At 30.0% G+C, this 13185-nt stretch overlaps 1 protein-coding gene across 2 annotated transcripts; it reads right to left on the bottom strand.

The window, feature by feature from the left end:
* Positions 1-2604: 2604 nt before the first annotated feature.
* LOC101491649 (cuscuta receptor 1-like) lies at positions 2605-10628 on the bottom strand. Of its 2 annotated transcripts, none has more exons than XM_004514429.4 (10): positions 10104-10628; positions 9412-9552; positions 9123-9293; positions 8414-8563; positions 8241-8309; positions 7961-8116; positions 6480-6554; positions 5836-5985; positions 5418-5567; positions 2605-5260 (listed from the first exon to the last, which is right to left on the bottom strand). In XM_004514429.4, exons 1-10 carry the CDS (start codon positions 10426-10428, stop codon positions 3099-3101), a joined length of 3549 nt encoding a protein of 1182 aa, XP_004514486.1. In that variant the 5' UTR covers positions 10429-10628; the 3' UTR covers positions 2605-3098. The 2 variants fall into 2 exon arrangements, with proteins under 2 accessions (XP_004514486.1, XP_027186307.1); XM_027330506.2 differs by having other exon boundaries at positions 9123-9285; positions 10104-10243.
* Positions 10629-13185: the final 2557 nt, after the last annotated feature.

Below are 13185 nucleotides of genomic sequence, written 5' to 3' on the forward strand. Positions count from 1 at the left end.
TCTAATTCAGAATATTGGAGTCAGAGGCATGTTTTCTTAACCTCTACTTTTGTTATACTTTTCTTTTTTTAATAAAATAATGATTTCAAAATATTTTATTTATTAGAAAATAAATAAAAGTTTAAAATAATTGACGAAAAGTTAGTTTTATTGTTTGTTTAGTTCGACAAGAAGAAGGGTGATTTTGTATTAGGTTTAAATTATATTGAATTCCTCCGGTTTCTTCTAAAATCCTTCAAAATAAAAGGAGAACAAAAATAGATTTTCCTCCAACCAATCAAACACATACATAATATTTTCTCAAAAAAAAAATTATAATTAATTAATATTTTGATTTTTTACGCAACGTAATAAACACAAAACAACTTATGATCTTTAAATATCTCTAAAAAAATAATCTTTAATACTCGTTTGTTATTAATTTTTATTATATTAACCAATTTTTTTAAATAATCACTTTTTAAATTTTGTATGGTTTGTTATAGTTTTCTAAAAAAAAACTGATAATCTATAAACTCTTTAAATAAGAAGTCTACAATCAATTTTTTAAAAAACTGACTTTAAATTATTGAAAAATAAAATTACTTTTTTTAGAGTATAACAAATGTGCCCTCAATATTTTTTTGTTAATTTAGTATTAATATTTTGTTTTTGTAGGTACTTGATCTTCTTAAATTGTCAACGCTCTCAAATACTCCTTTTAAGTTTAACTGACTTTATATGTATGAATTATAATAAATTCCTTCATACTTTGAACGCAAAAAACCAATCTGACTTTATGATCAGAGGTACCAATTTTTAAGGATAGACATGTCTTTGAAAGTACTAGTGAGAACATAACAAGAGAGATTTTGTATGTGTAGCAAAGGAAGATTTTATCGACTTTTAAGAAAACAAATGAAGTTGCATTTTGAGGATAAGAATGTTGGAGTATTAGTATGAGTAATTAATCTCACATTAGATATAAAGTGATGAAACTCATTTACTCAATAGTAAGTATCCAAACTCATATACTCAATAGTAAGTATAGTAAGTATCCCAAGTCGTCTAGAAACTAGTCTATCATCATGTTCATGTTCACTAGTCATTTATACAAGAAAGGAAGCGTCCATTAAAGGAAAATTTTGTGAACTTTGTTTTTACTTTTTCCAACCTTCCCCTTGGAAGGAGTGTTGCACATGCTTCAAGGAATATCTTCTCTAAGCTCCATTGATAATTTATATGAAAGCATGAAGTTGAATCTAGAGAGATATTTAATGTCTGAAGGACTCCAAGACAAACTAACTATGCCTCAATGTTTCCCACAATTTGAGCTTACCAATCAAATATTACCAATTAGTGCAACACCCTTACCCGTTTATCTTTGTCTTTTTTACTGTGGTTTATCGTATTCTACCGATCTTTTTTAATGTTGTTCGATTTAAATTGGTTGATCATCGGTCCTCTACTGAAAAATCATCATTTGGAAGAGGACCATTAATGTATATGGTGACAAATGACTTGTTTGCGACTCCAATGTCGTCTGTATCTACTATGTCATATTTAAAAAATCAAAAGTTCTTCTATCTGAATTGGAGGGAAGAGTCATCAAAATTGGTGTGGAGGTAATTAAGCATTTTTCATTAGTCTTTAAAGTTGTCTTTCATTGTAATATTCATTTGCTTACATGAAACTTACTTTTTGATTAAATGTTACAGGGTCTCAGCATTTTTAAAGCATCTTTGATCTCAACATCTGCTTTACAATATGGTCTCAAGTAATTTATCAGAACCATCAAGGTGCAGAAATGAACAATTATTTCCCTCTATATTATGGGGAATATTCTGAATGTCATTTTCTGTCTTCATCATGACAATTGCACTACCATGCTCATTAGTACCCTCTTATCCATGAATAGTAGTTATATGAGGGATGATTGCCTTGTAATAGTAGACTAAATTGTTTTGGCAGCCAGTAATCACTATTGCACTTTAACAAAGATGTTTTGCATTAGTTATAAAATGGCATTATATAATTCAAGTGATATAGAGTGCGGCAATTTTTTCATATCAGATATTGAATTGATATAAAATAAGCATTTATATTTGTTACTATATATGTAGTAGTATTTAATAGTGACTTTCTTAGATTGGTTAACAGTTAAATCAGTTCAAATAGGTCTTTGACACTCAAAAAGGCCTTTCATTTCTTCTTTTTTATAACATTAGTTCATTTAACTTTGTAGCTAGATAGAACTATTTGCTCTACATGGCAGAATGACAAAACGCACAGTAAATGGCCTTTAATTGTTCAATTTTTTCCTTCTATTCTTATAGTGATTCAGAAGTGCTTTTGCCACTAAAGTTAAGTAAATTCATAAGATAAGGTTACTTCCAATTAGAATGATATCTGTCATAATCCCACAATTTAGTATCATCACCAACTGGAGTTGTAGCAGAGACTAAATAACATTTGTTTTAGGACGTTTACTTAATAGGAAGGACTATTGGAAACTTTAATTTATTAATATATGATTTATAATCCTTGTATGTTGCTTCTGCAAGTGAAGTTCAGAGTGAAGAGTATGAAAAGCAGCAATGTTAACTTTGTAAGAATATACCTTGATGGAAAGGTTAATCATGTCATTTCTTCATTATAAAACATATTAATTAATAGTTTAATTCACGAGTAACGTTAATTACTATAATTCATCTATACTACCCATGCCCAAAGGGTCATGGAGAGGCTGCTAAAGTTAATTCATTCTTCAAGAAGCATCTAAAAACAATAATACCTAATAATTTGCATAGAAAAGCTAAATTATTTTAAATGAAGGATTTGGATAGTTATCGTTTACTTTGTGAAAATATTTTTTATTTTAATTTTCTAAAATTTGTGTTAATTTTATTTTTGCTAAAAAAGAGATAAAGGACTTTTGAGAAAAATAATTGTCTACATTTCATCTTCTCTCTATGACAATATTTATCATCAAGAGCCTCTCATCAATGTAAAATAAACACATATTTTAGAAAATGAAAGGACAAAATATTTTCAAAGTAAACCACACAAAGAAAAATATATCCAAGACATACAACCTCACATGTTATACATTTCTAATATTAAAAAAACTTACAAAAATTGTCCTTGATGAAGTAGTAGCAACTCATGCCTCCCAATTCTATATAGTAAAACCATGCTTGCCTCCAATAAGGGTTTATGCAAAGAACCGTTGCAATTGCCAACAATATTGATGTGTATGCCACAACAAAGCTCACACGAAAAACATACATGTCCACCAAACTATCATCATCTTCATCCATGTCCAAGTCATTTATTAACGTAGCAGGTTCTTGTCCCCTAGGATTGCAACTTTTGGGAAGTGGAGGTCCACAAAGAAATTGATTACCCTCATAGCTGCTTTCATCAAATGTAATAAATTGCCCTTTCCTTTCAGGTGTTGCACCAGATAAATTGTTGTGTGCCACACTGAATACTTCAAGGGAGGTCAATCCACTTAGCTGAGGAGGAATTTGGCCACTCAACTTGTTGAAAGAAAGATCTAAACTCTCTACTTTTACCAATTTTGAGAATGTGTCAGGAATTTTCCCCGCGAAAAAATTGTTCGACAAATTCAATGCTCGAATTGTTGTCAAGTTTCCAAGCTCATATGGGATACTCCCATTTAGTTTATTATGAGATAAGTCAATTCCAGACATATAAATAAGAATATTTGTTGTATAAGTTTCTGATCTTTTCTTCGAAGTAAAATTTGCTTTCTCTTTCCCAAATCGGTTATAATAATCTCCTCGACTATGAATGATACCATTGTATTGATCCCTTGATGCCTCTGGATCCTTATTTTCAAAAGGCATTTTACCCAAGCAAGTTGGTATTTCCCCAACAAAATCATTATAAGAAAGGTCTAGTATATTTAAATCTACTAGTTGACATACTTGCTTTGGTATGTTCCCTGTAAAGTGGTTACCTTTCACAAGGAGGATGTTCAATCCTGTATAGTTAAGGTCATGTATTAGATCATGAAATCCATCTATTATTTCATTGTTGCTAAGGTCTAGTGTCGCTAGGGAGGACCTTTCTCCAAACATGTCTTTGGACAAACAAGTTAAATTGTTGTTGCTCAAATGGATAAAGGTGGCAGAAGAATTTATAAAAGATGGAACACAACCTACTAAATTGTTTTGTGAAAGATCTAGATAAGTAAGACTTTCAAGTTCTGCTAACTCTGATGGGATAGATCCTTCAAGATGGTTATTGGACATTGAAATTTCAATCAATCCAAAACTGTTTTGTATTTGGCTTGGAATTTTTCCAATGAAATTATTATTACTTATGTCCAAATGTCCAATGTTGGATGAGTTAAAAAAATTACTTGGGATGCTACCAGAAAGGCTATTACCATCCAACAACAAGTACTGCAAAGAACTATATGTTGACATCATAGGAGGTAAGAATCCATGAAGCTTATTGTTTGAAAATCTTAAGAATGAGAGTTGACTCCCATCTCTAGATAAGTTATGTGGTATTTCTCCAGACAATTGATTATCTGAAAGATCCAATGCAACTAAAGAGCTTAAGAGACTTATCTCATAAGGAATTAAACCATGGATTGCATTTTTAGACATGTTTAGGTGCAACAAATTTGGAAAAATTGAACTGATATTATTGCTCAACATTTGACCTGTTATTGCATTGTTGGATACATCAACTCTTACCATATTAAGATGGGGATGAGATGGAAGATGAAAATCTCCCATAAAGGAACAATTTTGAAGAATGAGCATTTCCATTTTTGTGTTGTTTTCTAATAACCAATTTGGGAACTCTCCTTTTAGTTTACAACTAGTGAAGTCAACATTAGTCAAATTGTATTGGTAAAGAAGAAAGTTTGGAAGTGGAATGGACTTGACCTCAGTTGTTGAAGACAATTGAAGTACTTGCAATTGAAATTTGGGAACCCATGCTTTCAAAGTTGAGTGTGAATCAAGGATGACTTTGTTCCCGTTTCCATAGATGAATTTAAGGTTGGAATGATTGGAAAATGGTGTGAATGAAATAGGGAATTCAAATTGGTTTCCTTCAAAATTAAGATATTCAAGTGAAGTAAGAGTTGCAAGGTGAGGACCAATATTACCAATAAAGTGATTATTAGTAAGTTTCAATGTCCGCAAAGATGTCATGTTAACAAAAGATGAGGGGAGTGGCCCCACAAATTCATTGTAGGATAGATCTAACTCTTCCAGCTTCTGAAGCTTAGGCCAATCTGAAAAATGAAATGGTTTACAAAATTCCACTTTAAAATGGACATATTAATTAATGAAAGTACATTTCATTTCAACAAATTGAAAAGGAAAATGACTTTGGTCCTGAAGCATAATGTAAAAAGTTTTTTATATAAAAATTGAAATAAATAAAATTACCTCCAATTGAAAGGGTACCATTTATCCCACAATCCGACATAGACAACACTTTCAAAGAAGGCAAGTCTCCAATACTTTTGAAAAACTCATTTTCTAGATTAGAACTGTGGTCCAATGCCAAGTATTCCAATTTACTTAAACCACTAAAACCTACACACAGAAGACATGAATATATTAACACAAAGGGAATGTAATGATAAAAAGTAATTAAAGATTTTATTTATATGCACTTTTAGTGTTAAAGATTTTATATAATTACACATGCATCCAATCACATCTTATAATATAGATATTTTTTGTATGTTTTAAGAACTAACATAACAAACTAGCATTATAGCATATTTCCATTGAATACATGTGTAAAGAAAAGTCAATGCATAATAGTTAACCTCAAGTATTGATTAAGATACATTATTACCTCCGGAGAGAGTTGTTCCTTTAAACTCATTTTGTCTCAAAGTAAGATTATTAATAGATGAGAAAGCTCGTAATGACTCTTGTAGCTTGCTTCCATTTATCATATTCTGGTCTAAATCAAGGATATCCAATCTGCTTAAACTTTTTGACCCTGAAAAATGTAAACTTGACATATGTTTTAATCAAAAGAAAAAAATTGACAAAGCAAATGTGTCTCAACTTAAGTTACACAGAGATAAATAGATATCATTATAAATTGGAGCGCATTTGGCATTACTACACAACTGTAACATGAATAGGGTGTTTAAAATATGGCAAAATCCTAGTTATCCCTATAATTAAAATTGTTGATGTGGTGTAATATTTTCAATCCAGTTTATATTTTTTTTTACTATTAAAAGTTATGTTTTTGTTATCAGAATTCAAATGAATTGTTGTTATTGCTAACATTTAGTGTCACAGTCATGTACACTACATATGTTTTCAAGCTTTTACGTATAAGAATAACATTATAAATGTGATAAATTGAATGCACATAGCTATATTTTATTGTTTAAACACAGGTAAGTTCCATTACTCAATTGACTTTTTTAAAGAACACTGAAGTTGTCACCTTAAAATACTTTAAAATAAATACTTAAATACCTTTGTGAACAACAAAGTCAACGATTTGATTATCACTAAAATCAAGCATCTTCAAGTTGGTTAAAGTCGACAATCCTGCAAGAGGTAAATAGAGGACTTATTGATAATATTTTCAACAGATAATTTAGAAGTGCTCCTTTAAGTTCTTTTTATAAGAATATTTAGGGTGTAACTTTTTGGTCCTAACTAATTATAAGAAACATATAGTCACTTTCAAATGTATTAATCGTTGTGGAATTGTTATTTCTCTCAAACTGAAGATCCTGGGCCACTTGCATTATTTCTTGGGTTTGGAGATAGCCCATTCCACATTGGGGATCCATTTCTGCCATTGCAACTATACCTTGCAACTCTTGACAAACACTTGCTTCATTTTGCAAAACATCAACAACTATCTATAGAGCCAAGTGCCCAATTTAATGAAGTAGATGGTAAGGCTCTACATGAACCATCCCTCTATCGCAACTTGATTGGCCGTCTCATGTATTTGACCTTATTGTGTCTGAACATCATAATTGTGGTTAACCACCTTATCCAATTCACGACTAAGCCACACACTCCTCACATACATGTCATACATCACCTGCTGCAATACCTCAGAGGAGCTTCGAGTCAGGGAATTTTATTTCCTTCTTGTTCCTCCCTACCAGTCACAGTCTACTCTGATGCATATTGGGGTAGTTAGTTTCGTATCTTGCTGATCCACATCAGGTTTTTGCAGTTTTTAGGCTCATTTCTCACTGATTGAAAGTCCAAGAAGCACACCACAATGGCATGTTCTTCAACTGAATAGCCATTGCAGCTTTAACCTCTGAGCTTCTTTGGTTGAAGTAGATACTACATACTTTGAAGATCCTATGTAATCCTCAATGGTGTTTTCTGATTGTTTTTCAGCAGTTCACATGGTGCACAACCCTCAGTGGTTCAGCAACCTTGATCACATCTCAGCTCAGTATCAACTCACTCATGTGCTTACCAAAACCTTTCCCAAGCCACTGTTCTAGTCTCTAATGGCAAAGATGAGAATATTAAACACATAATTCCCATCTAGAGGGGGAGCATTACTGTAGCAGATCTAACTCATCTCTCTCAATCCCTTATTTCCCATGTGCAGATAATTAGTTGGTTAATTAACTAAATCATTTTCCTGTTACTGTTAGTTAAGAATTTTTTTACACTATGATCTATTTAGCTTATTTCTTTCGTCTGTACATTAGCTTGTAAACATGTGGATTGTAGTTCTCTCCAATTCTTTGAGCTCTATAAGACTTGACAATATAACAATTAAAGAGTTTAATTTTAATACACGTTTAGTGTAAAAAAAATATCACTTATCAATCTATAATTGATGCAAGTCACACACAACCACCATTTACCACTAAAACGATTTTCACTAGACATTGCTAAGATTATCACGGACTAACAGAGTATACCCAACATAAGATGAGTTTTAAATGTAATTTAAATAGAAAAATACTCACCACTAATATCTAGAGTTCCTTTCAAGTTGTTGACACTTAAGTCAAGAGATTTGAGACGTGGAAGACCACTTAGGGATGAAAGAATATTGTTACTTAAACTATTTGCCCTCAACACAAGAACTTGTAAATTGGTCGGCCATGCAAATCCATGATTCTCTGATAAAAAAAATTGAGAACAAGTCACATTATCTTAACTCACTAAGAATCTACCAAATAAAATCTTCACCCATTAAGAATAAGAAAATTAAAGGCCATAAGTAATTTGATGATGACAACAAACCTCGAGGCCATAAGTTGAAATTGTTCCCAGCCAATTCAAGGATCTCCAAATACCTCAGTTTTGATATATCTATCAATATATGAACATACAATCTTACATAATTAGAGTTACATGTTTCTCAAACAAAAATGGAAAAAAGAAGATTTATAATTAATATGCAAAGTCTGACGTACTGTAAATTGATCTCAGAGTAATTTCACTCCCTTGTAAGTTTAAACTCTGGAGGGAAGAAAGCCCACTAAGGGCAGATGCAATATCAGTGTCATTGAAGTTGTTGTAGGAAAGGTCAAGGATCTCAACATTCTTCAATATGGAGCTTAACCCTACACATTAAATTAATATACTGTGTTACTGGTATCAAACAATCAACATTCCTCCAATAAAATAAAAAACACTAGTTATCTATCTTTCATTTATATTTTTATAACCAAATATTAGTAAATTAGTGGATTATGTTTGAGTATATCTAACATTGTTCTTAATATTGTCCCTGAAGTTGAAGAACATATTTCTTAGTTTTTGCACCATTAGGGTACATTGATGTGGAAGACACATTGGAGAACCAAAGATATATAGAAAAAGCAAGAAAAAATATATAGAATAAATATGAGGATCAATTATGAAACCCACTTAAAGTAAAATAAGAACATGTATGAGTTATTGCATTGGAGTAAAAAAAAGGTAGGATTTACTTGTACCCACAAAAATATAGTTTAGAACCAAATTTTCGTTTTTGACATTCAAGATGCTCTTAGTTTACAAGATTCAAACTCTAGCCCACACGCTAATTAAAACTACTTTAGCTCACTAACTGAACTACTTACAAGAGACGATTAGCTATCTTAACAAAATGGAAAGTGTTAATTAGCATATATAAACTACCTTGAATGTGAAGATCTGAGTCCAATCCAATGCTAGACAAATATAGTTCCTTCAAAGATCTGAATCCCCTGAGTGATGGCAGGATTTCATTAGTCAAATTGTTGTAACCTATGTCAAGGATCTCCAGATGCAGCAACTTTGATGAAAGTGTGTCCAAAACTGTCTGAAAAACTACGGTAGAAATATGTATCAGTACTATTTAATTAATTTGCTGAAACACGTGAAAATTATTGATTGCCTTTATTTATTTGATCTTTTTTAAGAAAGAAAACTATATCTTTAGCCTCACCGTGGAATGAAGTAGCATCAAACATGTTCCCAGATAGCAATAGAGACTTCAGAGATGAAAGTCCATCCAAACAAGATAGAATGCTAGCAGCACTATTCAAATTATTATCACCCAAGTAAAGCACTTCCAGATTTTTCAACCCTGCACAATATGTAAGTGAAAATAATGGTTACTTATTTTGTCAAAATAGATCATTTCCACATGTTTCAAATCACAAAATCAAGGCGAGTTTAACAGAATCACATTGACAACGTGAGTTTGCCGGAGCTTTGTTTGATCAGTTTTGCTGTGACAAAAATATATTTTGAATTAACTGATTCTTCAAAATTAATTTTGATTAAAAGTGAGTTGAACGTAAAATGATATATATTTTGGTACATTAATATAGAAGTGAGACAAACAATAAATTTGAGTGTAAAAAATCACCTTTAGAGTTAAAAGCTACAAATTTTAGTTTTAAGTTAGAATCAATTACGAGAACAAACCAATTCTACCCAAACACATCAAAACATGTCAAAATCAATTTATAAACGTATAAAATCAATTTAATCCAAAAGTAGAACCAAACATATACAAAACGTAGCTTTTGTCAAAGTCACTATGATATAATTTTGTCAAACTCACCGCAAATCCAAATATATAATTAGTAATTGATATAACAATGAGAATATATAATTTATACGAAAAATAACCTTGATTAGTGGTTGAACAATTGGATATTTGACTAGATGAAAGGTAGAGACTCTTCAAATCCTTGAAGATTATTAAATCAGAGTAATTCAGATGCCAAGGTCCAATGTTGGATTGAAGTTTGAATGCGGTCACTCTTCGTGTGGTGGTGTTGCATTCAACTCCTTCCCATTGACAACAATCAGTGTTGTCTAACGAAGAAAAAGCGTTTCCCAAACGTGAATTTAGAGCAATAAGAGCTTCTCTCTCTTGCTTCCAACAACCTTCACAACAAGTTACTTTCAGTAAAATGAAAACCAACAAAAATACATTTACTAAGCTCTTCATTGTTCTTCTTCAAGTATGTAAGAAAATGGGATATAGTGGAGTATTATCACTAGCTTTGTAAAGTTGATTAATTTATAATAAATTGAAGAAAGAGATAGCATGACTTGACTTGGTAGTCAACTTGCTACTCCCACCGCGTCGAAGATAATAGAGTAGAGTTAATTAATTTGCTTAATAATTCCCCTAAACACACTTAGCATCACCAGATAGATTATTTAAGAGTGTTGAGGACATAGTGAAAACAATATAGGTTCATATTTGGAAAATAGATTCTGAGTTCCATCCAGTAAGAGAGTATGTTAATGTTGAAAATATAGTATTTTTTAGTACTTCTCTTATTTACATTTACTAATAAAGATGATCAATAAATTTTACTATATTTAATAAAATTATTTGTATTTTTTTATAGTACCTTTAATTATTTATTATTTTATTTCATATTTTTTCTATGTACTATAATAGATAATTTTGACAAAATAATAACTAAGACTATTTTAAATTTTAAAAATAACAAAGACTTGGTATAATATGATTAATGGTTTCAAAATAATAACAATTATAAAAAGTAAAAACTAAAATAGGTCCTAAAAGTTATCTCACGTATTTTTAATTTTATTTATCACATTTTATTTTATTTCAGCTTAAAATATTCCTAAAAAAAATTATTTTATTTATGAATATGCTTAAGAAATTCCTATTGGTAGTCAACTTCGGTGGCTTTAATTTCTAAGTGAAGTTTCTGAGCATTTGCAAATGCTTCTTTTTTTCTTGCATTCCCATCAAAGACTTCCATCTACTCCCATATCTTATGATAGGGTATTTTAAAATAAAAGTGTCATTTTCAACTTTTAATAAAATATTAAATTTTTTGGTACCTAATGTTAATTATATTCTAATTGCACTATAAGATAAATATTATTTTATTTACTTCACAATAAATAAATATCGTTTAAGATTTTTATACGCATATAAAAAAATATAATAATTAGAGGAAAAAGATATATCATTTCATCAAATTACTCATTTTAATTATTAATAGATTTTTTACTATTACTAATGTAAATGATATTTATTTTGAGATAATTATTTTTTTAATAAAATGACATTTATTTTGAGATGAATGAAATATATGATAAATATTGTACAACACTTCAAAATTAACATTTTTTTCTTCTTGTTTAATAAGGTTAATTTAGTAACATTATTACTTTGTTGCCATTTAAGTTTATTCTTAATTTCTGTGAAATAAATAAATATATATATGTTATTTCATAATAAGACAAAGAGAATATTAGTTTCTCAATTTTCTTTGGGTGAATATATTAGTAACTGAAATGGTGACACAACCAAAAGATGAATTTTCAATACTGGGTGTATTTTTATTATCATTAAACTTAAGTTGAAAGAATAATAAATTGATAACAAATGCTAACATGTGTCTTTATGTATTCTAATAACATATGTTAATGATTTAAATAAAAAAAATTATCTTAAAACTTGTGTATTCAAGTTTGTAAAGGTTTAGACATTGTTATTATGATTATTCCTAAAAAACAACATTGATATTTTGGTTTAAAAATATTATTTTTAGAATTCTCAAGGATACATGTTAACAAGACTTTAAATTAATAGTTTGCATATAGTATTAATTTCTTCATTTGGAATCTCATGGCATTTGTTAAAAAAAAAATTAATTTTTACAATTCTAAATATTAACAATTTCTCACCAAAATTATTTAACAAGTACCTTACGACAAGTAAGCATTTCCTTTTGTTAAATTATAAATAATGTAATGTGATGATACTTACTTACTTTCTTTTCCTGCGACTTTTTTCCCATTGGTAAGAAGATGTGGTTACAACATAGTAGTACAGAATTTGATAAAAAAAATACATATGATTATCTAATAAATATAATATGTATGATGATGTTATACGAAGAAAGACATAAAAAATTAAAATATTGAATAAATATATAAAAATTATATTCCCTCTATTTTTTATTATAAGCAAAAAAATCTAATCTTTTTTTCTTTAATTTTACGATTCCTATAATACCTTTCATTAAATTTTTATAACAATTTTCTATACATTAATTAAATAAATCAAGAAAAACTTTCTAATGTCCTAGTTCTAGGAAGAGAGTGGTAAGTGTTGGTATCAATGGCCTCGTTTATATGAAAAAGGTTTAAAAACGTGTATGGCAGTCTTTTAAAAATATTTCACAAGATTGATAATCAATTCAACAAAAGAACTCTTTTATTGAACCAAGGAGTTGATTCTAGTCGAAGGTTCACGCTTACATGTATTGATCAATTACTAGTCAAGATTATGCAGTAATATGTCTACAGATCAATCAAGATACATGCATGTCAAACAATATTAATCATACAAACATAAAATGCAAATAATAAAGAGTAAGGGTTAGAGAAGAATGCACCAAGGTTTATCCTGGCTCAGCTGTCACTATGACAGCCTACATCCAGTCCTGACAATCCAAGTGGATTTCAGCTTTTTCTTCAATAGAAAGAATTGAGACTTGTTTACAGATTGTCCAATTTCCTCGAAACTTATCTATCTAACTCAATCTTTTTCCTATTGCTTAACCCCTTGATCCTTGCAGTCACTCGTCAGACTCACACAAAATCAAGTACAACTCCTTCTTGATGATCCTTTCATCAACGAAGATCGCCACCAATTTCTAGCTGGATTTTGATCAACCCCTTGATCCTTGCAGTCACTCGTCAGACTTACACA

Source organism: Cicer arietinum, chromosome 3 (assembly GCF_000331145.2).
Source record: "Cicer arietinum cultivar CDC Frontier isolate Library 1 chromosome 3, Cicar.CDCFrontier_v2.0, whole genome shotgun sequence".
NCBI lineage: Eukaryota > Viridiplantae > Streptophyta > Magnoliopsida > Fabales > Fabaceae > Cicer > Cicer arietinum.

Bases quoted from the DNA above. Each gene is read 5' to 3' on its own strand.
- LOC101491649 (XM_004514429.4), bottom strand. From the start codon at position 10,428: ATGAAGAGCTTAGTAAATGTATTTTTGTTGGTTTTCATTTTACTGAAA. The intron at 8,117-8,240 runs GTTTGTTGTCAT...TTTTTTTATCAG, and splicing joins TTTCAACTTATGGCCTCGAG to AGAATCATGGATTTGCATGG. The intron at 5,261-5,417 runs GTAATTTTATTT...TTCATTTTTCAG, and splicing joins TGGTACCCTTTCAATTGGAG to ATTGGCCTAAGCTTCAGAAG.